This window comes from Porites lutea, chromosome 3 (genome assembly GCF_958299795.1).
Source record: "Porites lutea chromosome 3, jaPorLute2.1, whole genome shotgun sequence".
Lineage (NCBI taxonomy): Eukaryota > Metazoa > Cnidaria > Anthozoa > Scleractinia > Poritidae > Porites > Porites lutea.
Window position 1 is genome coordinate 24,089,998 of NC_133203.1, and position 27,642 is coordinate 24,117,639.

At 39.6% G+C, this 27,642-nt stretch overlaps 3 protein-coding genes across 3 annotated transcripts in view; 2 read left to right on the forward strand and 1 right to left on the reverse strand.

Annotated features, from left to right (window-relative positions):
- LOC140929528 (uncharacterized) overlaps nt 1-2,541 on the forward strand; it is a 30,725-nt gene extending 28,184 nt beyond the window's left edge. The window contains exons 4-6 of the mRNA XM_073379289.1: nt 146-220; nt 298-372; nt 2,390-2,541. Coding sequence (XP_073235390.1) covers nt 146-220; nt 298-372; nt 2,390-2,395 — 156 coding nt within the window. The 3' untranslated portion in view covers nt 2,396-2,541. The remainder of the gene's footprint in view (nt 1-145; nt 221-297; nt 373-2,389) is intronic.
- An 8,142-nt stretch (nt 2,542-10,683) lies between these two features.
- Nucleotides 10,684-25,654, reverse strand: LOC140932010 (uncharacterized). Its single transcript, XM_073381678.1, has 8 exons — nt 25,423-25,654; nt 22,025-22,125; nt 20,999-21,122; nt 20,502-20,596; nt 19,096-19,227; nt 18,040-18,180; nt 12,397-12,684; nt 10,684-11,095 (listed from the first exon to the last, which is right to left on the reverse strand). Exons 1-8 carry the CDS (start codon nt 25,652-25,654, stop codon nt 10,799-10,801), a joined length of 1,410 nt encoding a protein of 469 aa, XP_073237779.1. The 3' UTR covers nt 10,684-10,798.
- Nucleotides 15,518-17,734, forward strand: LOC140929529 (alpha-1A adrenergic receptor-like). Its single transcript, XM_073379290.1, has one exon. The coding sequence runs from the start codon at nt 15,775-15,777 to the stop codon at nt 16,816-16,818; it is 1,044 nt and encodes a 347-aa protein (XP_073235391.1). The 5' UTR covers nt 15,518-15,774; the 3' UTR covers nt 16,819-17,734.
- Nucleotides 25,655-27,642: the final 1,988 nt, after the last annotated feature.

The window sequence follows — 27,642 nt, forward strand, 5'->3', positions numbered from 1 at the left end:
CCATCTCCTTTACTGCTCTTTCTCGGGATGGTGCGACTTGAGGACTTGCATGACTAAAATTCAGGCTTGTGAAAGCACTGCTCTGCTGAGACGGTGGCATACCGTCAAGGTAATACTGATTATTTTCCATTTATATTCCTTACAGAGAGGAACAACCGGAGGTAATGAAGAGCATACAAAATTGCAGGAGTATGGTCGGGAAGCTTTCCTCGGAGACAAAGTAAACAAAACTTAATCAAAGTGATGGCATGCAATTTAAGGAAAGTTACAATATTTTAGCTTTTAATTCCCTTGCAGAGAGAGCCTGGCGGAGGTCGCACAGAAACATATAAACCACCTCAGTATGTTGGGAGAGAAGTGAATCAAAGAAAAGTAAGTTGTGCAATGAGAAAGCATTCACTAAGGTGAAACTTATGATTAAGGCATGCTCAGATTGTAGACTTTCGCTTACAGACTCTCAGTGTGAGGTTCGAGGTACACTTTGCGTTAAAGTGTAGTGACTTGAGCTTTCTTCGTGCTTTCGACACTTAAACACCGCCACAGGTCGCTAAGTAGAAATCTAGGTACTCCCCCCACCCAGGGAGGTAGAAACTCTAACGGCTTTTTTAATGAGGTATAATCTGTTGCAGTGGCCTAAACTCAAGTCACAAGGATCGGTATTAAAACTGTATTACATTCTAGGTTTCAAACAGCTGGTTAAGGCGCTCTCTTAAGAGAGGAGGGGGTGGGGGGGGGGGGGGGGGGGGCGTATGAGTCTCTAGTCTGGCTTTTCGTGCATTGCGAAGACGGGTCCATGTCCATATCTATAGTTTACTATTGTATTTTACTCTAATATTTGTCCGCGGCTTTCGCCATTTTATCTAATCTCTTTGTCGTTTATATTTATCGCCATTTTATTTCGCTTGACGAGGGCGTCCTTGCTATTAACCTTGTTATTTTGATTGCTGTTATTTGCTCTAGCTCTCGGAAATCTGGGCAACAAAATAGTACACTAAGCAGGGTTACCCAACGAGAATATACTTCAAAACCACTTAAACATAGCATTGTTGACCGTATTTTAGTATTTAAACGGATGTTGACGAAGTAAGTTTAATTACTCTCAAAAAGTTATTACAAAGTGCGATGGAATTATTACAAATTGCGACAGCTTAGTTTATTACAAAGTGCGATGAACAGTTGTTACAAATTGCGACAGCTTTTTTATTACAAAGTGCGACACGGTTTATTACAAATTGCGAAAGGTATTACAAAGTGCGATGATTATTACAAATTGCGACAGTACATATGTAGGTAGCATTGTTGATTATTCATCATAATCTGTTATAATGATGAGGAAGCATTCTGAAGAAAATTACTTATTCGCCTTATTATATAGAGCTTCGCTGACGCGGAAGATGAGCTAGAGTAATATCATGATCTATTGTAAGTTTTGCTTTATGCAGGAGTTCTTCTGCTATGTAGAGAACTGGAATTGCCGGCAATCATAAATTGCGAAGGGGTTACTATCATGAGTGCAATAATCATTACCCTCAATGCACATTCACAAAAGAGGACAGAACTTTATCCTCTCTTGACATTCATGATTATTTGGTAAAGTACACAAATATCTGCCCCACCCCTCTACCAAGCGCAATAACGTAATTTCCAATAATTTGAGTGAAAACTCTTGTTAATTGTCCGAAAATTAACAAAAACGAGAACAAAAATAAGACAATAAGGTATAAGTCAAAACGTCCGCCTGTTATTTTATCTCCGTAATAATTAGAGAGTTTTTTGGATCTGAAGCCTTTATGCAGATCGAGGAGGGTGTTATCGCTCGAGGCTGAAGGATCTGCATAATTCTTCAGCAGATCATTCTCAGCCTTATCCAATAATTACTCAAAAATATACTCATTTGTCACAATGGCAACGTCAACAGTGCCGCTATTAAAAAAAAAAAATATTAAGTACTGTTGGTACATGCAGTGAAAGCATATCCGGAAGCTTTTACCTTTATTTGTTTGCTACTGAAGACGAGAAAAGTAAAAAAAAACTTGAAAAGTTGGCACTTGCTTTGTTTTGTTTATTTCCCTTCCTTCCTTCTTTTCCTCTCTTTTCTTCATTTTTTTTTTGTCATTGAGTTTAAAAAAAACCCTTTCCTTCCACAAGTTTATATCTCAATTTGCTTTTCTTTTAAAAATTGTCTTAAAATATATCTTTTGGTTTTGCATGCCTAACAAGAAAGGGGGGAGGTTGCGAAATGATTATTTTTGAGGGGGCAAGGGTGGCGGGGGGGGGGGGGGCTTACAAAACAGGGTGAGAGAGGTAGATTTTAAAGATCTTCACTAAAGCCCACTCCGATGACTTATGAATCATCTCGAACTTTTACACGTTTTTTTTATTTCTCCAGATCTAACACATACGACACACATACAAGTTTTAACCCGGTTTCATGGAGCAAGCAGATGTGATGTTCAACAGACAGATAAAGCGTGTTTTCCAACATAAAAGTTTTAAAATATTGTTAACATTTAAAATACCCTAGAATAAAAAATGTCTTTGAACTGCAGATGTTGTTTGTTTTATTTTGTTTAAAGTGCCTGGCTACCTAGAGAATTTTAATCAGTCGCTTAACCCTACATACTCAGCGCTCCACTGAACGTGGAACTCATTAACTATGAGTCAATGAGTTTATGATATACTGCAATGAAGGAAAAATGTTTCTGTCTATAACAATATATATTTCCCTTAAAGCTTAAAATTGATACGAAATGTGCTGGGATTAGTGAAGTAACAGCCGAGAAAGATGAAAGGTTTGAAACGTGAAATTTAAGAAGGACGTACGAAAGCCAGCGAAAAATAAACTCTTGTTTAAGTTCGAACTTTTTTTTCCTCAATAGGGTCATTTATACGAGGAAAAATAAGACGCGTCTTACATAAGACGAGTCTTAAATAAGACGCGAACTTTCCGTATAAACGGCACTTTTCGTCTAAAATAAGACGCGGCTTAGCTAAGACGCGTCTTATTAGATAAGACATGCTCGTATAAATGGTACAGTTCGCGTCTTATTTAAGACGCGTCTTATTTTTCCTCGTATAAATGGCCCTAATGTCTCCAATACAAAGTTTTGCGAGTTGTTTTACATGAGACTGATATTGCTTAACATTTTAAAATCGCGTTCTAAAATCAATATAAATACTAACTTCAAACTTCCCCACTATTCCATGTATCAGTAGAGAGATTAAGCATCGCGTTTTCGGCAAACAGCAAACGTGAATTTGTGCCACGTGACCAAGTTTTCCATTTACTTATCGTCTACTGTTTATTATATCTACACGAAAATCGGTAGGTTTACGGCGATTCTCTCCGTAACAATTGTTTTAAGCTGATTTTATCTGCTCATTTCTCATTTTGAACATTTCTCAACTTGAATCTCACGTTTGCCGTTTGCCGTAAACGCGATGCTTAATCTCTCTACTGATACATGGAATAGTGGGGAAGTTTGAGATCTTAATTTGTACAAGAAACCTTGAAATCAAGCAAACAAAAATATGGGCATCTAAACAGCTTTGCCATATACATTTCAGAATTAAGAAAAAATTCTTATAGTACCAAGACTATCACACAAGTAGCCTCATTGTAAGGGCCCCATATTTGCACGTTTTCATCAAGCGATGCTGCTTTGATATTCACTTGGCGATCGACAGCAAAACTGAGGAACACGAGGGCCGAGCTCATGTGTAGTCAGCTTGTTGATTGTTTCTTCCTTGGCAAAGCTTTGGCAGGAGCCTGGCTTGGACAGTTATTTTTGAAGAAAAGAATTGGCTTCCCTCGCACTTATCTGTGGAGTAACTAAAAAACGGATGATTTTGATGAATAAAAATCATTTCATGAAGTTGCAAGCAGGTGCTGCATTTGAGAATCACGCAAGGGAGCCGCGAAAGCTAAGGACTGGGGCGTAGAGGGAAGTCCCCCGACTCTCGCAGTTTCGAATTATCAAAATTCAAACTTGACTCCAATACTTAGGGCCATCAATACGATTAAAACCCTCAGTCTCGAAGCTTCAGCCAAATATGAATTTTAATAACTGGAAACTAGTCAGAGCTAGTTAAAAAAAGAAAGGAAAAAAAAAAACTCCTGTGAAGGTAAAACCACAGCAACAAACCAGTGAGGTTAGCCGGATATTAGAGAGCTTAGGGACCGGTCATTATTTATGTAGGGGGGTGGGGGGGAAAAATCATGGGGTGGGCCAGGCCTAATTTTTTAGAGAAAAGGGGTGGGCCAAAAGAGAATTTCACGATGATTGGGGGTGGGTCATTGTGTGTTTTGTAAAGAATCACACTCACTACAATTCATGTGGAAGATCTAAATAAATTCTAATGCAATGCTGGACATAAAATATAACACAACTGGATGTCACATGTAGGTATCCAAGTAAGTGTCAATGAGATCCGTAAGCAAGAGCGAAGAAAAGAAAAGCAAGTTCGAGCCTTAAAAGATGTACATTGCTATGACTGGAAAACACTTGTAGAGAAGGGGGAGCTTGACACTCTGAAAGCCCCCGAGTTGGACAAATACATTGAGCATAATAAACTTAGCAATAACGGAAAGAAAATCGACAAAATCAAGCGAATCAATCTACATTTCCTTCAAGCGTCAGTGTAACAGTGTTGGTGAGGACAGTGATGAGAGTGACAGTGACAATGACCTTGTTTTGTGTGATGAAAGTGAAAGCAAAAGTGAATCAGATGATGACAGTCATACTGTAACAATACAAGAAGGCACATCAACAAGAAGTGGCCGCAGGGTAGGACAGTGGTCCACAAGATATGCTGATTTCGTTCAGTGAACAGGAACTCCTTATAGAGGTATAGATTGAAGGGGGTTGGGGGTGGGTCACCTCTTATATAAAGTTATATGGGGGTGGGTCAAGAATTAACTAATGGGCTTAAAGGGGTGAGTCACGTTTTTTCTTTCATGCTAAAACAAAAAAAAATCCCCCCACCCCCCCACATAAATAATGACCGGTCCCTTAGTTAGATTCTGAGACGAGGACGACTACGAGTACGAGATTTTCCGAATACTAAGTAGTGCGCGCGCGAACCACCGTCATTTTGGCGGGAAAATGTGGTAGCCGTCGTTTGTCTACTACGAGTTTTAGCGAGAGTGTCGAAGTGGCCAAAACAAGTTACCAAATGTTAGAAATTTTATCATTTAGCGATCGGGCGAGGGCTTAACCTCCTTCAACGGCGTGTCAACTTTTGAGGTGAAAAAAGGTACAATGAAGCTTTCCGGGGTGTCTATTTCTAGAGAATAGGGGAGAAAACTTAACATTAATTTTTTTCCTTGTAGTGGTCCTCCTCCTCGTCCTCGAATCTAAAGCTCTACATATAGTAGATATCTGGATCAGTAAAATTTTCAATACCAAAGGAAGAGGGAGAGAAAAAGTAAAGAAAGAAAACAAAAAATCAGATGGTGAATTACGGTAAAATTCTTAAAATAAGCCCCGGGGCTTATATTTTTCAAAGGCCCTTTTTGAGAGGCTTATTTTTGGAGGGGCTTATGTACGGAGGGAAATTTGCGTTTCAAAATTGATTGGGCTAGCTTGTAGTGGGAAGGAAATTTACCATTTTTGCTTTGTTTTACTTTGTATTCGAGGGCAAATTCCAAGTACAAGCCCCCCGGGGGGCTTATATTCGGAGAAGCGATTTAACGGAGGGTTTTTTGCGTTACGATCTTGGGGGCCTTATATTTGGAGGGGCTTATACATGGAGGGGCTTATTTTCGGAATTTTACGGTATATCATAAGGATAATTTGGTTTGCAACACAAACCTTCAACGGGTTCTAAAAAAGAAAAATGAATACAAAGACAAGATGAACGTTACATATGTGAGATTTGAATCGTAAAAACGATAGGCTAGTAAAAAAGATCATTTTACGATTTGGCATCAGAGCTTGTTCCAGGCTATCAAAAAGGGGTAAACAGTGTTTTCCAATCTATGTACTATGGACAATTGAGCTCGAGCCTAGTATGGAATATATGTAAGGTAATGCTCTATTGGGATCAAACTTTTTCACCAGAAATGATTTTAGGTGATTTGGTTGAAACACAGCCGTGAGCGGTAGATCTTCGTCTGCGTCACCGACAAGAGATCTGGGGACGAGATTAAACGTCGCAAGCAAAGCGCGAAAGTCCACGCTTGTTACCATGACAACGGCTTTAGTTGGCTGAAAAGGTTCATCATTCATTAACCAACTATACTCCATTTAGGAATTATAGTAACCAGTCACTCTTTGATCGAGAACGGAGCGCCCCCGACGGCAGGAGACTTTCTCCCAACCAAAAATGCAAGTAGGGCTTCTATGGATAGCGGTTTTTAATTTGTGCAAAAACTATAAGAGCTACCACGTCGAAATATAGGTTTATATCTATCTATACGATTATTTAACTCTCTAAATTATACTCCAGACAAAATGGAGCTTGTTAGGCGACGCGAATGAGCCTTATACAGTGATATCAAAGGTCTTTTTTTTTATTTTACAAATTCTTTTACCTTTATGGGAAATGATATGTTTCTTCTCAGTTCCTGTAGTAGACCGCTGGTCCTCTTGCGCCCTCTCGAGTGACTCTTGGTAATGCTCTGATCCTTCTTGATGCTTTTCTCTGAAATCGTAGTAATGTTCCTGGAATTTCTCGTGAGCGACGTGCTGATTTTCATGGTGCTTTTCGTGCACCTGCTGTATGTGATCGATATTGTTTCGGATATCTTCGCCATAATGATCGTAGAACTCGTGGAAATATTCGTAGGGCATATAGCCCCACTGAGGGGCTGAACGCACGATGACAACGATCGTGCAAGCCAGTGTTGGAATAATAATCCAGTAGTTCATGCTCTATCTGATGGCTGGATTATCATCTAAAGGAAATTAAACCTTACTTGTTTTAGCTTTTTTCTGGTGGATGTTACTAAAAGTTGTAACTGGGATTGGGGAACTTGCACGGGGAACAGGAAAATGAAAAATGAGAACAAAACCTAACTTGCACACTAGCCGCCTATCAGTAACACCATTTCCAATTCTCAATTTTTCATTTTTCCGTTCCCTACTCCCCGTTCCTCGTTTCCCGTTTTAGTAACAACCTTTTGGCACCACACAATTATATAGATATGTTTAATTGTATTTTATTTATTTCATTTTATTTTATAAGATTGCCAATTTATGCCGTGGTAACCACAGCGGCGTGAAGCCACTGGATTACTGTGGTACGTATCAAGTCCGTTCGTCCATATCACAGATAGACCACAGTACTGAGGTCTTCGTCCCCCCCCCCGGGGGGGGAGGTACTTCCTTATAATTGGCTAATGGGGATGTGCTGCTGGATGGGGTCTCATTTTCACGACTGGATTGACTATAATGAGGTTGCATTTTCAACAGAGTTAGCAGAATGGGGACGCACATTTTCTAATTTTTGGAGTATGACAGTTCTTCATATTTACGTTTAGCAAACGTATCAGAATGTTTGTACTGTAGGTGAAAAGTAAAGTGTCCTTTATTCTATTTACAAAATGGATTAATCCATTTTAGGATGACCTATTTGAATGATAAGATAGATACATAAATGGAAAGTTACTAAGTTACGAATCGCGAAAAATTACAGTTGGCCCAAAAGCGATAAAGATGGGGTCTATCGTTGGCCACAGAACAGACTATTAATAATGGGGTAGGGGCTCTGAGAGGCCAGCGGCACATATCCAGCAAAAAATTAACCCAAGAACACCCCGGACGTCAACTCCCTAATCTTTAGTTTTAACAGCAGTGTGGATTCTTTTGCGTCTCTTTTGAATTGATAAGAAAGGATCAAGAAGACAATAATCCTCATGTGCGGTTCAGACGCCAAACGTCCGTGACAACATACCTTATACATCCGTAAGATTGAGAAAATAAAAGCCTCAGCGTCTGGATCGAAACAGCTATTTTGATTTGTAATACTTTGATTCAGACATGGGCCATTTCATGTGCCGAACAACATTTATGAAATGTGTCTCTTTTCAAACTAATAAGGTTTGGCGTCAGAATTAGCGGGGGGCAGTTTCGATACTTTGGTTCATTATGCGGGCCTAAACTAATATTCGAATTTTTTTATGTCGCCTCTTAAAAAGTTCGGCGTTTGAACATGGGCTTAGTCCGTAGTAATAATGCAAAATATCAAGGACGGTACCATTTAACCTTTCTTGATAATTTATTGATTGTTCAGAACTTGACTAGGTGTTGGGGATTCTTAATGGGAACTCCGTTCGTGCAATCTGTTTTCAAGACATGTGGTCAGCTCAAATAGTAACCACGAGTCTCTTTAATCATTATTTGTTATCTCTAACTGACTTAAGGAAAAAAATGAGGATGGATTTTGCTTCCTTTCTTCTTGTCATATTTATTTATAAGATGGTGTTTAGCTCTAATCAATCTCGAAATGAAAGACTATGTAGACACGATTTTCACATCCAGGCAGTAAGGTATTCAAACCATATGAATCATTAGGAAATATTTATGAATACTAGCTAGCCTATTGCATTTTTGTCCAACCTTTCATAGCTTTCTCAGTAATGAACAATCATAACAATAATGCACATAGTTTCAATTCGATTCACTCGTCCACTTCGGGAGCCAATATTTCCCAATCTGTGATTAGTTACAATAAGTATTAATAGTATATTCACTTTTAGTAAGAAAGCTCGTTTATAAAAGCTCGTTTATAAAAGATATGTTTGTGGTGTAGCTTTTTCGTTTTTTATTTTTGTTTATCATGGTGTTTTTCGGGCATAAGATAGACAAAACTCACAAATTCAACTTTAACAGGTAAATCAACGTTGCGTTTTCAGGACCACCTGTTTTACTGTCCAAACATTTTTCGATCTTCCTCGGTAGACGTTTTTGTTGAAAGAATTAATTTGTCATGACTTGGCTGTCATTATTACAAACAGAAATTAAACTTTACTTACCTTCAGAGGACTGTGTTTAATGGTGACAATAATGTGATGTTTCAAGCAATCAATTTGCTTGGAGACCAAGTTGCTAGGATAACGTCATCCGGCATGTCACTTCATCAGAAGTGACAGATCGAATTTTGAACGATGTATTCCTTACACAACTTAATAAACAAAACCAGATCTCGAGGGGCTAGATGAGTATTTATTTGCACTCGCATCAGTATTGACAACAGACGCTGGAGATCACGCTAGGTACACAAGTTTGATCGCACACTTGTCCGGGGGGGTATTTTTGGAATTCTTGGTGGGGGTGTGTTGCTCGGTTCTCGGAAACCTGACCCAATTTCAGAACCAAAAAATGTCATTTTTTACACTCGTTTTCAGATTTGGCCTCCAAAATCCATATCCCTTTTTTCAGACCTGCGCTCTATTAAATATGTCATCATTACTTAGATTAGAACAGCAACAAAAAAGACTTCTTAAAATCCTTTTCCAATTCACATATTTCTCTTTCTGTCTTACGCATTTGGAATTGAAACGATACATACGTTCATAAATTCCCGTAGTTCCCTCGAAAACCATACCTGATTCCAGATCAAAATGGATAACTCTATACCCATTTCAGTTCAGACCAAAACGGCACAAAAACCCTTACCCTTTAGGGAGGTACTGATGCCTATATGGCTTATATAAGGGAGTACAACTCCGGCACTTATCATGGCCCTGATTAAGTAAAAATTTGATTGTGGAGCTCCGCTTATTACCATCAGCTCTCCGCAAAATATAAAGCGACCTTTTAACTCCATCGAAAAGCAGACATAAAAGTGTCAGGACGCAATTGCATGCCTATGGAGCACTTGCATGAGGTGTTGGGGAAAATACTTTAGAGAATTTTTCATACATGTGCATCACGTCAAATTTTACACGAGCACAGTCGAATCCAAACGATCAAGAGAGATCTACTGTAATTCAGACAGATAGTTAAACTTATCGCCGTGCAGTTCCCCTTTCCAAGTAAACTTAACATTTTTTTTAATTTCAGGTCGTATTTGTGCAAGGACGGCAAAGACATTTACAAAAAATGCGATTTTGGCTTTACGTTTGCCGTCGCCTTCCTACAGAGGCTCTGTTTATATGGATAGTGCCGGGAAAGAGGGTCACCCAGCCAGCTGAGTCAAACTTATGTCCTATTTTATAGTAGTAATTGTACCTAAACAGTCTTTGTGTCAGCCATTATTTATGTATAGTAGGAAGTGTATTTTGTGTACTTGTAGTAGTATTTTATTGGTATAGATGTAGTAGTGCTTGTGCAAAAAATAAAGGAAAAAAAAAAAAAAAAACTTGAGCCCTGCGTTTATATGAGAATAGTGTCGACTCCTTTACCTGAGCCAACAGAAATAGCGCATGCGCTGATTGTCTCGCCCTGCCAGAGTTGACAAGGAAGGAGAGAAAAACTGTTTATATCGTGAAAAGTTGGCTGGGCTAGGAGGGCGACCGGCGGCCTACTATCGACAAGGGTGATGCCCAGGGTACAAGGGGCAGGCAAGTGACTCTTCTACCCGGAAGAGGTTTTCTCCAAATAAACGGGGCTAGGGTTGTATCCATCGACACAAGCTCCGACTCCCACCTCCAAGATGGTGATCTTAAGGGAAAAAAGGGAATCGCATTCTACCCCTCTCTAACGAGGACTACAACATTTCCGTACATGAATTTCATTCCTCTGAAAATAAATTTATTGAAATGTTTTCTGTATTGAAACAACGTAACAACTTAGAACAAAGACAAATATTTACAAGATTTAAATGAAATTTTCACGATGTAACCGTACCTGCGTTACCGAACTGGCGTTAGGCGTTTCCTCTTGCTATAGAATTTACACTGACGAACGCATTGTTCACGAATCGACAAAGGAACATCATCTAATGTTGTAGGATTCAAAAGCCACCTAGGTGTTCGCAGTCTATCCAAAACGTCAAGTTTATAATGCTTCCATTTTTCTCCTGTTACAAAGCTATGAAAGACCTCGTTTGTTGAAGGGAATTCTCTATCGCGCTGTAGTCTCATCTCCTCTTCGCCTTTTCCTTGATCATGCTTAATCATGACGGTTCTTGGCACCATAACGATCTCAACCTAAAGGCAATAACTCATTTCAAATTTCGGAATAGTTTCATAAACGTTTTGAAAGCTGTTCGCTACACTGCACTGGAGAAAACAAAGAAATACTTCTCTGTTAAGTTTTTGGTGTGTCTTTTCTGCAAGTAGCTAAGATTCAATAGCTAATAGCAGTCAGTCAAAAAGGCGTGGACTATTCACAGAACATAGTATACGGTTAACTCAAAGCTGAAATAAATGGTGTTTTAATATGACCTAAAACAACTTTCAATTGGAAAAAATGCTACCTTTTCTATGATATCTACAAATGCTGAGACTTTCACTCTTCTTAGATAACCACCATAGGCCCATCTCACTCAAACTTTCGCTTAATCTAACTCTGGGACGACGTACAAGAACCACTAGTGACCTCCCCTAGTGTCTCTGTCATGGGTTTTGGGAATGGTAGGGAGGGGAGGGCACCCCGCATTGGACCTACAAACACAGATCGTCTCCATCCCCACTGAGTAGATCCGTGAAGAGTAGAGCTAGTAAATCATTTGTTTCCTATCATTATTGTCAGCATCACGTCTTTTCACAATTATGCCCTCCTCTCTTTATTGCGGACAACCGCGGGACAGCAAGTTAGTGATTTTAAAAGCGAAAATCCCTTATATTTGCTGTAGATCTAGCCGCTGTCTATAATTGCGACGTGTCCAATTGTGCAGAATGTTATGATTGTTTTTATTTATAGATTTAGCCAAGCCTAAAAGTGGAGCTCTTTTTATATTCTAAACCATTCAAGAAAATCCATAACTGTATTATAGTTATAAATACGTGGAAAAAAATATTTTATTTTGAATAGAAAATCACCAACTTAAGAACCAAATGCCGAGCAATACGAGGCCAGTTTTTCGTTCCAAATGAATAATGCAAATAGATTTCTTATTCTGTTCGTCTTCTGTGTTAAAGATCACAGAAGATGTCAAATGTGTTATCAGCTTCATGACCAAAACTCCATTCTTACCACATTTCGATTTAATGAACACACATTGCAATCTATTTTTAAGCAAGGTAGAGTCATTACTAATCAAACACCTCCCATATAGTTACCTAAAGCACAATTTTCCTAACCTGCGTGGAAGGCGTTTGAAGCCGTGGATGGAGAAAGTTTGCCTCCCACGCAGACTTTCTAGGGAATTCGTCACAATTTCCTGCCCTACCAGGAACGCGTGACAAAGCCCTAAGTAAGTCTGCGTAGGAAGCAAGAGGAAGGTGAATGTTGCGTGCGTGAACGAACGGCTCACGAGAGAGGGAGACGTAGGCTACAATTTTCCTACCTTTTTAACTGAAATGATGCTCATTTTAGTCAAATCCTCTCCAACACCAAAATAGTCTCCTTCACCCAGGCGAGCTATCACTAAAAAGTACTTTTTGACTTGATCATGGGTCTTCACATTGAACAGGGGGTCGATTTTGTTGTCTGCTCCCACGGGGGGGAGAATGAGTCTCTTTTTGCCCACAGCAGGTTCCCTCCTGACCAGAACCATCTCTCGCACAACATTGCATTGACCTGACCTTATGAAGAAAACGAACTCGCCGGGCGTACGCGTGTCTCGAAGAATCACCTGGTTTGGACAAGAAGAAGTAAAGGAAGTATTTTCGATGCTGCTAATTTTCATTCATTACAAGCTTTAAACAAAAATTGTAAAACAGACGTTTTATTGATAAATGGAAGCGTTTTAAATGTCCAAAATTGCATCCCAACCGGCGGTAATGCCTGTCCACAGCTCTGTGAGCATTTTTATTCAGTCTTGTGCCCTGAAACAAATGGTGGCCTTGGTCGAAAAGCGCCCGCATAAGCACTTGTGGGACTGTCTGGGGATGCACAGGGAACTCACAACAGTATAAAAATATATTTGCTAAACAGAGGAGTGAACAAAGAGGGAAAGAGTTTGAAGTAACCTGATGTTTTGAGCTGTTTCTTCACTGATTTCGAGCAACCACAAACGCAAATCTCCAATGGCTACTTGACACGGCTCTAAAACAATACCCTGTTAGAGCCGACATTCTATCACTTCGTTTAAAAACCGAAAAGAACAACAAAAAATCCAAGGAATTATGCTCGGGTCAAGCCGGCAAAATACCACAATTAATTTAGAAGAAACAGAAGTCAAGCATCAGAAAGCTCAGTTAAATATCCGAGCTCAAGATGAGATTCGAACTCACGACCCTCCGAAATCTAAATCGGATGCTGTCTCTCTCTGAAATTGGGTGCAATTCAAAGTTCTTCCTTTCCCCCACCCCCTAAAAAATCCCATAAATGTTTTGATTCCAGCCTATCACTCTTTTCCTGAGTAAACTGTAGACATTCCAAGATTTCATTTCCCGATCGTGTGAATCAAAAGAAGATGGTAGGTGTGAATGACAACGGTAACTTTTTCAAACCGTTTCTTCACATCATTAGCCTTTTTTTAACAGGGGTTATAGATCTTATTCTACTGAGATAAAATATGTCATCACAAAAAACCTTCTAAGGATATGAATATATAATATGTAGATTTAGCCGGGGCGGAAGGCGAAGCTCCCGTTAATGAAAAAACATTGCAATAGAGAAATCCAATTAGAGTTGAGCCTCAGATCACTTGTCAGCGGTAAACTTGACAAAATCATGTAACCTTGATGGGTAGACAACTGAGCCCACGATACAGTATACTGCAATACTGGTCAGCGGAAGCCCTCTTTTGACAGCTGTCAATTGACCACAACGTAGATGTGCAGAATCAGGTTGCAGGCTCCCACACTAGCAAGAAATTATAACATTTCACACTGGTTTGCCTGTGGTACGGACTGACTGGCGGGTGGGTGGACGTACAGTCACGTCACTACCAAAATTTCTTTGATGGTTAGGTAACCAAATTTTCTAAGTTATGGGGCTCCTCTATAAAGAATCGCTTTAAAAGTAGACTATGAGTAGCAACGTTCGATATAACTTTGCTCTAAAGTTCAACGCAAAAAAGCAGTCTTTTTCAAGTAAGTACAATAATATGATCTTCGGCCATATCGAAGTTTTTCTTAATTATCAAAATGACCTCAAAACAAATGCCTGATATATTTTAGAGTTACAGGATACCTAAAAACGATGTTAGGACTTCGTGGATGCGGTAGTGTTTGTAATTTGGTAATTACATGTTTAAGCAAATCTCGCGTATAACGTATGAGAAATCGCTACCGCCTTGCTCACTTTTGTAAAAAAATAGAAAATTCGTCGGCCAATATATCAGCTTCGGAATATCCGATAAAAAAATACTAAACTCTTTAAAGTTTACTTTTCACTTGAAGATATCTCCAGTGGTACTGGTCCTTTAAATAAGGCGAGACTAAAATATGAAATCTACTTAATTCTTAATACTGGCCCAAAATAGCCGTGTGATTCTGGACGGATCTGCCTTGGTATAGAATTTGCTGGTCTGGTATTTCCCGCTTTCGATCCCACTCTGCCATACACCACGACTTTTTAATTTACAATAACCAAAATGTCTTCCCAACGAGCCAAAAACTGTGTAGGTCAGACTGTCATTTCCCGATTACGGATATTTGCAGAGAAAACTCAGCACAAAAACAGCTGCAAAATTACGCCACCGCGAAAGAATCTTTTTGGCATGTCACAGTGTATATCAAAAGGTCCGCAAACTTCATATTTTAGTTGAATTTTAAACAGATCTGGGATTATTTTATGACTTTACGATAATTAGGAAAAAAAGTCAGCTATAAAGCATTTTTCCGAAATATCCTAAACATACTGAAACTTACACCTTTTTTAATAACTGAACTGAAATTCAAGAATGGGGGGAAGTTTTCACAGAATTTAATTCTCGTTTGCTCTCCTGTTTACTTATACATTTTATTTAAATATATTCATTTCCTCTGTCGATTTCTTGTCTAACTACTCCCTAATATGTAAATTTTTCCGTAATTTTTTTCGAATTATTTCTATTCAAACTTAGATCCTGGGATATTTTCATTGTTTCTGTAAAATGTGATTGTCACATTTACCTAAACCCACTACTTCATATTAACTTCATTGACGTTTGTACTGAATTGTGACAATTTTTGAGACAAAATGTCATTCTAAGTCAATATTGGGCGTGTGGTTGTGTTTGACCATCTGAAGACAAGTCAGAACATGTGGGGATCGCCATTATTTAACGAATTCATTACATTTTTATTTAAAAAGATCAAACTAGGATAATTAACTTGCGTCTCCAGTTTAAAACACATCTTTCGGTCCTTTTAAGACTTTTTTTTTGTTTTTCATAAATCATTTCCTCTTGCAAAAAAAGCAAACTCCAGTATGCCTTGTTTGTATTTCACCTGTCTTTCAAAACACACAATGACTCATTGTATGATTTGTCATCTCAGTGGAAGTTAGTCTTTCTTCAGTTTCTTTAAGCCATTAACCACTCGTTTTCTACTCGGTTTTCTTTTTCGCTTCGCTACATTTGACACTCAGGCGCAAAAAGACAATATGATTCGCCTTTGAGAAATAAGAAGTTAAACTCAACCATCGAAAAGTGTTCAGTTAATTTCACCACGGAAGTGAAAAAAAACAAACATTGCCACCGTCAATTATTCTAACAGAGAAAATCAACTTTTAGAGAACGCGCACGTGTATAGACTGTGTCTCCGTGGCGTGTTTGTAACAACGAGTGGCATTAATGGCCAACGTAACAGCGGCAGGGAATTTTTGCGCACAGCCAACGTCTACATCTTTTGTCGCCCAGGCGTGTTTTCTCGTCTTCATAACCGTCACGGCTTTACTGGGAAATCTCTCGGTTTGTTTGACTGTATTGCTTAATAGTAATCTTCACACGTTTACCAGCTATCTCGTCGCCTCATTGGCTTGCTCGGATCTTTTGGTTGCTACTTTGTCGCTACCGTTTCGCATTAGTCAGACACTCCATAATACCAGATGGTGCCTAAGTGAACAAGCGTGTGTGTTCTGGGTATGGGCTGATTTATTCTGCTGCTGTGCGTCCATCGGCAATTTAGCTTTGATAAGCGTCGACCGCTTTTTGGCCACGAAATACCCCCTCAGATATCACTTGATTGTTACGCGTAAAACGTCCTGGCTGATGCTCTCATCGGTTTGGATTTACTCATTCATCGTAGCCTCGTCTGGCTTGACAAACTGGACTGATCCATCTGGGGCTCTTGTTGAGACTAATCACGGCTGTTACAAGCCAGATCGTTATTTCTATACTTTTGCTGCCATTGTGGGTTTCTTTCTCCCACTTTCGATCATTATATGTGCATACTGCTATATTTTTAAAATCGCCTTGGACCATGTTCGCGCCATCTCGAAAATTACTATGATTGTTCTACCAAGTATACCGCAAAGCAAAGAGAGCAACCAAACATTGTTTAAACAGCAGCTCAAAGCCACCAAGACTTTAGCGATCGTGGTAGGCGCTTTCGTTATCTGCTGGATGCCGACCTTTGTCATTATTTTGATTCAATCTTGGTGTCAAAGCTGCTTGAATAGTCAACAAAATCCTAAATTAAGGGGCTTGTATTCTTTCATCAACGTTGCGTTTGTCTATACGCTACCAAACATTAACTCGGCCATCAATCCTTTTATTTACGTCGTTTTCAGCAAGGATTTGAGGCAGGCTTTTATCAAGACTTTTAAAGGTATTTATCAAGAAATATGTGACATAAGATCAGCGAGAACGAACCCGGAAATAACCAGCCTCACGTGATATCATTCGTTCAGCTGATAATCTGATAATCATCTGTCCAATCATAGTACCGCTGTCGAACGCGGGAACCAATCAAAATCTTCGCATTTTGGGTGGTCGCCTACGGAAGGTTCAACTGTAAGAAATTGGCAAATTAATTTTTTTTAATTGTTTATTTCTTAGCAAAAGTTTAATTTCAGTTGGCTTGTCAACGGTTATAGTTTGGAGTTATGACTGACCGTCCCGAAAACCTGGGGCAGTTGGCACTTAACAAAAAAGGAGGAATGTTTTATAGTGGAAAGTGCAATTGTCCAGCTAGTTTACAGGTACTCCGATCAAATAATTCTGAAACAAATGATGGAAATCAAGAGATCATAATAATATGGCTCTTGTGCAAACAGAACATAACAGGATTAAAAAAAACCCAACTGGCTGGAGGGACCAGTCGGTTATTTATATACAAGCGTGACCAAGGATTTGAGTCGGGATGACCGAGAACAAATCCGGCAAGTCCCCAGAGCGGGACTCGAACCCGGGACCGGCCGGATTGCGAGTCCGATGCAGTGACCACTCGGCTACACTGCCTCCCATAAAAACCCTATTAACTCGCGTTTTAAAAAATGTTAGCCGGCAAACTCAGGAAATAGAAAAGTCATCGTCAAGCTACATCAACTATCATCTTCATTCTATGTATTACGAACTATGTAGCTCAGTAAGCCTTCACGGCAAGGTTAAAACCACTTTACACAGCACAAAAAATTAATTCAAAATGGTCTTCACAAAAATCTATCACTTCAGATTTTTATCCACAGGCTCAAAAATTGTAAGAACCACGTTGTATGATGTAATAAACCATGACGCAATAGATAAGGACGGATCCAGAAATTTTGTTAGGGCGGGCCGGCCGGGTCCACCTGTGAACACCGCAAACAGGATTTGCTGGGTTCGACCTATTCAGCCTATTTTTCCTTTTCTTTTTTTTCCTTACTAACTTTTTTTATAATTGTAGTTATTTTCGTTTTGTTTTAATACTGCATATTTTATATTTATATATTTTCTTTTCCCCGTTGCTTTTCTCCTTTCTTCCTATTTCTTGCTGTTAGCCTCAAGTGCTGCGTGAGGTTCGGCGACTAACGTATTTCTAGCCTAAGAAATGATCCAAGGGGTACGGGCCTCATCAAACCCTACGCAACTCTAACTAAAGAATTAAAACCGAATGGGCATTGTTGGTTCTGCACTGACCGTATTTTCAGGGTATTCCACTAGCTTTGCTCTGGTATTGACTTTCCGTAACTCGGCATTTGAGTAGGTACTGAACTGTGGAAGTGTCTCCAAAAATGATATCCTTGTTTCCCATTCTTGCTGATGTCCTTTTTTCAAAACCTGCCATGCACAAATGCAATTAAAAACTGAACACCCGACTCAAAAAAAATGATAATAAGGAATGTCACATTACATATCACTAAATGAAATTTGAGGACAGATGGTCTCTACGTCTGGTCGGCTGGAAACGGTACCCCTAAAGCAAATAAGTATGTGGCGATCGGATACCGCGAAGAACGAAAACACGGTGCGAGGAGAATTAAAAAGTTCAACCTACGAAACAGATGTCAAGAAAATAGCCTCTGCTTCAGGGGCGGATCCAGGATTTATTTTTAGGAGGGGGTGCACTCGTCTCTTGCTCTACTTTCAACACTAATAAACCACATAGTTTTTTTTTTTTTGCAGAATACCAGTTGTATTATAAAACCGCAGGTCATCTCAGGGGGGGGGGGTGCGCACCCCCTGCACCCTCCCCCTAGATCCGCCCCTGTGCTTCTTCAGTTAGTTTAGACTAAGAGAAGTCTCTTTTTTTTCTTAGTCCATCGAGCGAAACACGCCGCTACGAGTACGAGATTTTCTCAATACTGCGTAGTGCTCGCGCGAGAACCAGCGTCATTTTGGCGGGAAAATTTGGTAGCCGTCGTCATTCTACTACGAGTTTTAGCGAGAATGTCGTGGTGGCGAAAACAAGTTATCAAATGTTAGAAGTTTTATCATTTCGCGATCGGGAAAGCACGTAACCTCCTTCACTCAAGATAACAGTGCTAACTTTTCTTGTGAAATATAGTAAAATAGCTTAAAATGAAGCTTTCAGGGAAGGCTATATTTTGAGAATACGCGAAAAAACTTCAAGTCAAATCTCCTACTCGTAGTCGTTCTGGTCCTCAAATCTAAACGTCTCTAATTCAAGTCAGTAACACCTATTCTGACTGCTAGATGCTATATACATTGACTATACCCGAAACAAATGCTCACCATATCAAAATCCGGTTTGTCCACTGTCAAGAACTCTGCATCGCCTTTGCAAATAATAGTGGCCGCTCTCTTAATGTCGTGAAGAAGTGCCAGTTCACCAAACGAGTCTCCAGCGAACATCTCCCCAACGATCTGTTGAGTAAAGTAAGCCAAATTTTCTCCTCGCAGTTTAAGGGAACAGTGTCAAAGAGATTTAGCACTACTTGAAACAAAGAAATCGTCCATACCTGAGTAAAAATCGAGTAATTCATGTATTGAGTTACCTGTTAGCCAACTGCTACTTAAAGGGACACAGTTAGCTATGGGAGCACTGGCCTGGACACTACTTTTGCCAGTTTCAAAAGCGTTTATCTCAACCCGAAATCAAATATACGCGTCCGATACATCTAGAAATCCGCTTCAATCCTACCTAGTGTTTCATTCGATCCTCGATTTCCTACTGAAAATCTCTTTCGAATTCGGAAGTATTCGTCGATGTTTGGCTTACCTGGAAAAATCCATCGGTTAATTCTCAATGGTATGTAAAAAAATCAGTGCTCTGATGCCGGTGGCTTAGGGCCTATAATCACGATTTCGGCTTGTAACTAGTTCAACTCTACAAGGTTTGTTTAGAGTATTCTGGAAACACTTTTGTTTCACGCGAGTCTTGCGACATGCAAATCAGCTAAGAAATGGCATTTAATGAGCATGTGCATCAGCTTACTGTGTCCCTTTAATCAGATAGCCTTTTGATTTGATGTCTGGACTGAATTTCAAGCTGTGGATTCCGGATTCCAGGCAATGAACTCCGGATTGATTGTCAGTGGAACCTGGATTCTGTATTGCAATAGCTGGCGGGATTCCTGGTTCTTTCCGCTAAAATTATGGATTCCAAAGCCCAGGATTTCCAATTGCAGAAGAACCGTATTGCCTTAAATTACCCGGGGGGAATCTGGGCCCACTGCCTGCTTCAACTTTGAAGAACGAATTTTTGTCTTTCCCTTTGCTTTAAGGACCCAAGAGAACTCAACCATGCTGCCTCAAGTTTATAGCAGATGAAAGTCTTACTGATCGCAGTTCTCCGGTTTTTCGGACCTCGCGGGGAAATGACATTGCTTCGAATTATCGAGGGAAAAAATTCCTTTAAGTCGGGAAGTCATGGAATGCAAAAATTTTTTTTCCGAATGAGTTAATTTAAGATTGAAACTTGCAATCTGACGAAGAGATTACGCTTGAACGTCAGCTTGAAGCTAACGATCATTGCAAGCCTTTTGTCAAAACCAGTAAGGCATTGGTATGAGGAGAGCAACATAAACTGCCAGCTGTTTGAATGTAGATGGGCCCATTTAAGGGGGGGGGGGGGGGTAAAGGGGGGTGAAGGGGGTGTTAAAGGAGCAGCAGCAGTTTGTGGTGTCTTTATTAATAACCTGTTTGTTGGTGATTCCTGTTACTTTATCTTTCTCTTCCACTTGCACTAACACGATTCCGCCCACAATGAAATACATCGATCTTCCAGAATGACCTGTGTTCAAGATGGAGACAGCTATAATTTAAACTATTTTTTTGGTTTATCACAACAAATTACGGTCTGCCATAGGACCATAAGTCGCCTTAGACCACTTGAATCAATCAGTTAATTAATCAATTAATTAATTGGTTCAGGGACTATCAAAATGCAGTGGACATTTTATCGTACGTCCTACGCTTTCTACGCCGGATAATCGATTCACCCGATGGCGTTTCGCCTAGACTTACGACGATTCGACCGATGATATATTACACTCACATCAGGGTAAACATACTTTTGAGACATGCTATTTTAGTTAAGTCGTCTTAAGTCTGCGCGAACTGCCGCTGGGCGAATTTATCATCGGGCGAAACGACCTGATACCGTCCTGCCTTAATACTACGCATTATATGATACCTTGCTGAACTATCACTCTTCCATCCCCAAAATGCTGATAGTACACGACTGTGGCCAGCTCTCTTTTGATGTGTGCAGTGTATCGACTGAAGCATTGTAGTTTATCTACCACCTTGTAAATTATCTAAAGAGAAGAGTTTGTTACCAGTCAGAATTATGCTGAAACCAGTAATAACATGTAGGCATACGATATGGTCATAATAACCAACAGATACTCGTTGTCCTAACGGTTATATAGTACAGTGATGAAACACGCGAAAAAATTAAATTTTCCAGCTCTTCCGGGATCCGCCCGCGTGACTGTCGCCTTTCTCGTAGGGGAAAAATTTCACGCGCACGCGCTTGGGTAATTCGCTTGCTGTGGTATCTCTGAGGAAATCAAGATCGTAATTGTACGTACCAGCAACTGCTCTTTTCGAAAAACCAAGTAAAGAATATCTATAATCGTTACTTAATATGGGACACTTGCTATTAGTTTAAAGGAGCTCTGTCAAGAAAATTATCAAAATTCAAACAGTCCTATGACTCCCGTATTCTCTGTTTCCCGCGCGGATAAGTACCATCTGGAGGCTATGCCTAGCTTAAAAATGCTCACACCTAGAAATACAAGTATTGCAGAACCACGAGAAGCTAAGACAGTATTAGGAATAAAAGGAAAAGATTCCAAGAGAGAAAAAATCGAGGAAAAAAGGTAAAGACTAAAATAAAAAAAGGAAGAAAGAAAAAGAGACAACAAACGAAAGAAAAAATGGTTCTTAATTGCCGGGTTCGAACCCTAATCTAAAAAAGTCGATATATATATTTCATCGTTATGAATTATCAGTCTGTAATGTATAAAAATATATCTAAAATATCACTGGGTGACTTATATCCTGTTGTCAACGCGTTTAGACGAGTGGATTAAGTTCCTCCCTGTCAAATACGTCGATTTTCTTTCCTGTCTTCACCTCCGAAAAAACTCTTGACATCTGCACGCTAATTTTGCAGGTTTTTTAAAAGAAAGCCGACCTTGAGCTGAAATTATACCTTCATTTCCTCAGGTCTTCTCTGCCAGGGATTCTTCGCAAGTATAAGTTTGGCTCTCTTTGACAGGCCACCATACGAGTTCACCGCCTGGGACTTGAATGCTGGAGAAAAAAACAGAGCGCATTCATAATGTACAGTTGTCGCAGGTACAGTTGTTAGAGGATGCTAATGGGGCTAGCAGTTAACTGATAATTGGCCAAAAAAACAGTAGTTAACTGATAATTGGCCAAAAAATAAGTAGTTAACTGAGAAATGAAAAGTTAACAGTTAAGTGACATTCTACTAATTGTACTGAATACGATCGTTGATGTTAATGAAAGCAACAAAGTTAACAGAAATGCTATTTTCTGACGTTTTTCTGTCCCGCCGATGACCCGGTGCACATTAACTGATATTATCATTCCATGTAAATGTTTCTTCCTTTTCCGCATTGGCCGAGAGCCCACCTCGTGACCTGCAAATAACTACCTACAAATAATGGTGTGCTCATGCGCGATGTCGTTCAACTGTTTTTGGCTGCAAATACTATTCTGCTCAAGCGTAAATGAAACCGCGCTTTTCTCCTTCTTGCGATCGCTCTTGCGTGGAAATGGCAGATCGCTTCGCTTCCCGAAAATATTCCTTAAAAAAAAACTCGGTGATCGAATTATAAAACAATTATTGAACTCGGTTATCGCAAAATATCGTGACTTGTCAGTGTCTCGCAGATCAATTATTTGCCGAAGCCAAAGGCTGAGGCAAATAATTGATCTACTCGCTACTGAAAAATCACGATATTTTGCTCAACCACGTCCAATACTTGCTAACTATTATGTGCAAAAGGCACCAGAGCAGTACCCGGCAAACAGAAAGCGTCCGTCATAGAGCCGGTTGTAGACAAGTCAACGAATAATTCGTGATTGTAATATTAACAAGATTTCTGTGTTCGGATAAGGAAATACTGTCGTCACGGACCCAAGAGGACGTTAAGTTAAACATTACTACCAAAGAAAGAAGCTGTGACTCTTAGCATTGGATCTGGCCAAAAAGAATTTCTGATGGCTCAAAGAAATCAGCTAGTGTTTAAACCGGTCTTTCTGAAACAGTTTCATTACTGAAACCTTTGGATATCTTTCTGACGCTTTTGAAATAGGCGAAAAAGGGACGTCTGCGAAAAAGGTAACAGTGAGGGACGCGAACGAGGATGTCGACAAAGTCTGTATCGAGGTACAAAAAACTTCTGACAACCCAGGTGGAAAACCTACTGGGGGTTTCTCACTTAATTCAACACAAAACATTAAGTGCTTTGAGGTACGCCCAAGACTTTGGAAATAGAGTGGAGGGATCGCTTAAAAGAACTACGAGTTCGACATTCACCGAAAAGTCGAATTGTCCCATGTCAAATACTTTCATGCCTTTGTTAGCACTCTAAACTATGTCTCTCCCATCGGTGCAAACAATGACAAAAGAAGATGAAGTTGGGATGGGGGTGGACTGGATACAGAACTTTCCACCTTTTTGCCAACAAATTATAAGAAGCAGATCAACTCAAGATAAAGCGGGATCTTTACCACCAGCGTCACGGGACTATGTCATGCTATTTGCTATCTTTTTATAAACCTAAAACTTTTTTGGCATCAATTGAATTCCAAAATAATGGTCCAGTTTTGTTATTTAAGACTATTTTGGCATTGATATTGTTTCCCGTCGTCTGTTGCAATAGATTGCAAGGATTAAAAATGGATTGAAACTTAGGCCAACAACAAGATACAGAACACATGCAGTAATGTCAACTAGATAAGTACGTAACTGATTCAGATAATGAAAGTGACGAAGAAGGTGACCTTGAAGTAGTTTAATGGCATGACATGCATGACCAGTTCGGGAAGATCAGTACGACATCATCACTAGTGCGTCTGTATCTATGACGCCGGTGTCATATTCATGGTTATACGACTTGGATCTAATTTGTACTAACGGCAAAAATCTTTAAGTAGGGGTCTTTATAGCTATCGTTTATCTACTTTTGCTGCTTCGGTTAGGCAATTATGTTCTTTACCATATCTTCAGTTACTTATAAATTGTACTAGTGGCGGAGTTTATGTGAATTCACGTAAATTTATACCTTGATTTCAGTAGGGCGTACCCCCAGAAGTGATTGACTCGCTGAAGTAAAGAAAATTCGGGTTATGACAGAATAATATTTGTTGCAGACTGAGTGAAAGTTAATAGCTAACCAAAATTAGCAATTAACTGAGAATTCACTGCGGGCCAAAAAAAATAGTAGTTAACTGAGAATTGGGTACCCCACATTAGCACCCTCTTGTTAGAGTCATGACTGCATGTTTGGTTAAAGTTCTTTCATTAAATAGTCTTTTCACTTACGATTTTCTCTTGAAGCGATTATCGCAACTTTTCATCGCAATATTAATAACAGCACTGTGTAATTTTAATAAATCGTTCAAATAATTAAATGCTACTTGTTTGTAGTTGTCCTTTTACTGCCTGAAGAACACCACACCCGTACAACGTAATGATAAAAACATATTTTGTTTGTTTTCTTCCCATGTCTCCTTGATTTTCATTTTCGACCTGGAATGACTTATAAATACTTTTCGTGGCAATATAAACTGATGCCAAAAAGATTTATGCTAAGTAGATGAGTATGAATAATTTTACAAGTTTGGGGTGGATAACAGAATTATAAAATTTGATTTTAGGGGAGTCCTCACGCGTGCGAAGGGCGCGCAGCTGAGCACTATGGGTTATAAAATTTGGTAATCTATGCATGTAAGAAAATTTGGTAATCACGTGACCGTACGTCAGTCGACTCGTCCGTCCGCACCACAGGGTGACCTATGTGAAATATCATTTCTATGACCGCATAGCGGGCTCAGACGTCAGCTCATCTAGGTCTCGTGTTTTTGAAGTTTTCCGCTTACCCGGTATTAGCTGCAGTTAATTGATCACAGGCTCAAGTCCAATTATTTTTTAGGAGAAAGACGAATTATCTCGAAGGGCCGCTTTTTAAGTCCAAGTAATTACCATTGCAATGTATTAACTGGAGCTTCGCTTTTAGCTTTGGCTAAATATATGTATTATGCTTTTTTTGGTGAAACTTGCAGTTGAGAGAGCAATATGTGTTCTGCGCGTGCAAAGGAACCTGCATAGTAACACCTAAGAACTTTCTTATATTTAGCTTATATAATAAAGACAAATGATAAAAAATGACTTGGGTAACCTCAGTCTAATCATTAGCTGCATTAGTAAGCGGTTTCAAAACAGGCCCGGAGAAAATTTACCAAAGAACAGGTAGATCGCATAGACCATGCCACACGGCCTTGCCTTATGACTGTATATTTACAATCAAGATAAGCACATAAGCGTAAACATGTTTAAAAAATACAAAACTCGCTTACCACTTGCATTGAAAGACAAGATTTCTTCACCTCCTCGACTTTGTCTGCGACTTACATTAAACTCTCTATTGTGTTCTTCAGCAATTTTTGATTGCAGAGCTTTTGTCCACCGGCCCTGAGACATCACAGAGCGAGCGAGGCTCCGAAATCTTTCTAGTGGTGTAACTTTCTTCTCCTCCACTTTGAGTGGAAGGTTTTGTTCAATTTCGGCGGATCTTCCCTCTGAGTTCATTGTAGCACGTTGTTTTTTACTGTAGCTAAGTGCCTAAATGACAATTAGAGATTTCTCAAACTAACTGTGTGAATGTACGACAGCGGATAAAAAGAATAGACCTTGTTACATCATAATTCACTCATTGCGCGCGCACAAATAGAACATGTAGCTGTCATTCTCGACCCCAGTGCTTGCGGGTTCGGGAATGCGCGCGTAAGCTCTGGGAAACTCTGCGCCGGCGTAGCCAAAATCTGGCTATTTGGGCCTCACAGCGCATGCTCTTTGATCCAACCAATATTTTTGCTTCTTTTGTATCCACTTCATCGCGAAAGTCTTGTGCTGCTTCGGTATTACAACTGAAGAAATTCAGTTAACTGAGCCCTGGTAGCTGCTGAGAAAATACTGTTAAACGTTCCCAATCACAGATTTGAGACTTGAAGTTTGCACAAGCTTGAAAGTTGATTAAATATTTGTGTGGAGTACTTCACGAGGCGGTAAGTGAAACCCGAATGGCTTGTTAAGATAAACGTATCGAAATTCCAATAAAATTTTCCAAAATATGAATTTAGCGTCCTGTTATTTATGTTTGTTCACTTCAGCGAAGCTGCTTTGAAATGCAGTATCGTGGGAAAAGAAGTCAACTATAAATATCTAGTCGCATTGTACACGCATCACTTTAGGGAACGATTTACTTTTTCTGTTTTTATTTTTTGCAAGTCTGTTTTTGGGCAATTTACGACATGAAGCTCAAGTTTTCATTCATACTCGGCTACTTCGTCTGGATACTATTATTTGGAAGTCAAAGAAAAATCAGTAATTTGTCATGCTTCTTAAATTGTAGCTTGCAAAAATGTCGGTGTATTTTTATTTCATTTTTCAAGTTCAAATCTTTTTCTTGATCAATTTTCGATATGTAGCTAGGCCACTTAATACTTGAAAATTGGAAAAGCCATTAATTCTGCCTAATTAGTCGTGCAACTGTTGTTTTGGAAACGCTAAAATCAGGAATCGGCCGGGCGTGTTTACTACACTTTTCTAGGGAAAAACCCGCGCACATGCCAGACACGCCGCACGTTCAATCGCTCTCGTGCAAACTTGAATGGACCAATCAGAACACTTTTATTGTTTTTTGCCGAAACGAATCAGAGACGATCTTGCTCCAGGGTTTTCCAGAGCTCTTGATCTCTCTGCTCAACATGCGCAGAAGAGCTCTGGGTCGAGATTGATGTAACTGTAAAAAAGTTACGTACGATAGACGCTCACCTGTAAAACTTAATACCAGCAGTTCAAAGTTTGTACCGTCACAAATTGTACTTGTAATACTATTTGATGATGTTTTTGTTCGCCAGTACGTGAGGTAAACAGAAAAAAACGACGTATCTCTATGTTTCAAAGATTGTGGTAAAAATCCGAGAAAAACGAAATTTACGGAAATTTGTTATTTCCACTTAAAATTGCAAAACTTTAAACTCAGCCGTCCGCTGGCGTTTGATAGCTTTTGATAACTTCATTATATTAAAAGGTAGATCATTATACGAGTTTCTGGGAAACTGCCGACCTACCCCACCCCTAAGCCAACATTTTGCTTTAAGTGTTAACTGTTAAGAATTTTATAATAAGCTGACGTTTCGAGCGCTACAGACCTTTCTTGTTGACTCTTCGACAAGAAAAAGAAAAAAGCGCTATTGTCTTACAAAAATGCATCCATATCAGCCAGTGTAGTGTACATCCGGGACTTCCTTAGCGCGGGAAGTCTAGGGTCATGTGACTTGACGGTGTTGTGTTTTGTAGTATAGTGGTGAGCTTAAAAGTGCTTGTGTTTACTAGACTATAATGGCCTCGGTGGCCCGTTAGAAATACTACAGGCAATAAGGTTTGCTACGCAAGGCGGACTTTTAATCATTGTTAACTTTCCTGATCATTCGATTAAGGTAAAAAAAGAGAAAAGAAGGAAAAACTACCAAGTGGCAAGCTCGCGCACCTTTAATTAACTTCGTCATAAATCT

Excerpts from the sequence above, each read along its gene's own strand:
- LOC140929529 (XM_073379290.1), top strand. The coding sequence starts at position 15,775 with ATGGCCAACGTAACAGCGGCAGGGAATTTTTGCGCACAGCCAACGTCT.
- LOC140932010 (XM_073381678.1), bottom strand. The coding sequence starts at position 25,654 with ATGAACTCAGAGGGAAGATCCGCCGAAATTGAACAAAACCTTCCACTC. Across the intron at positions 12,685-18,039 it reads TGGAATACCCTGAAAATACG|GTGATTCTTCGAGACACGCG; the intron begins GTCAGTGCAGAA and ends TGTCCAAACCAG. Across the intron at positions 11,096-12,396 it reads GCATCATTTCAGTTAAAAAG|GTTGAGATCGTTATGGTGCC; the intron begins GTAGGAAAATTG and ends TATTGCCTTTAG.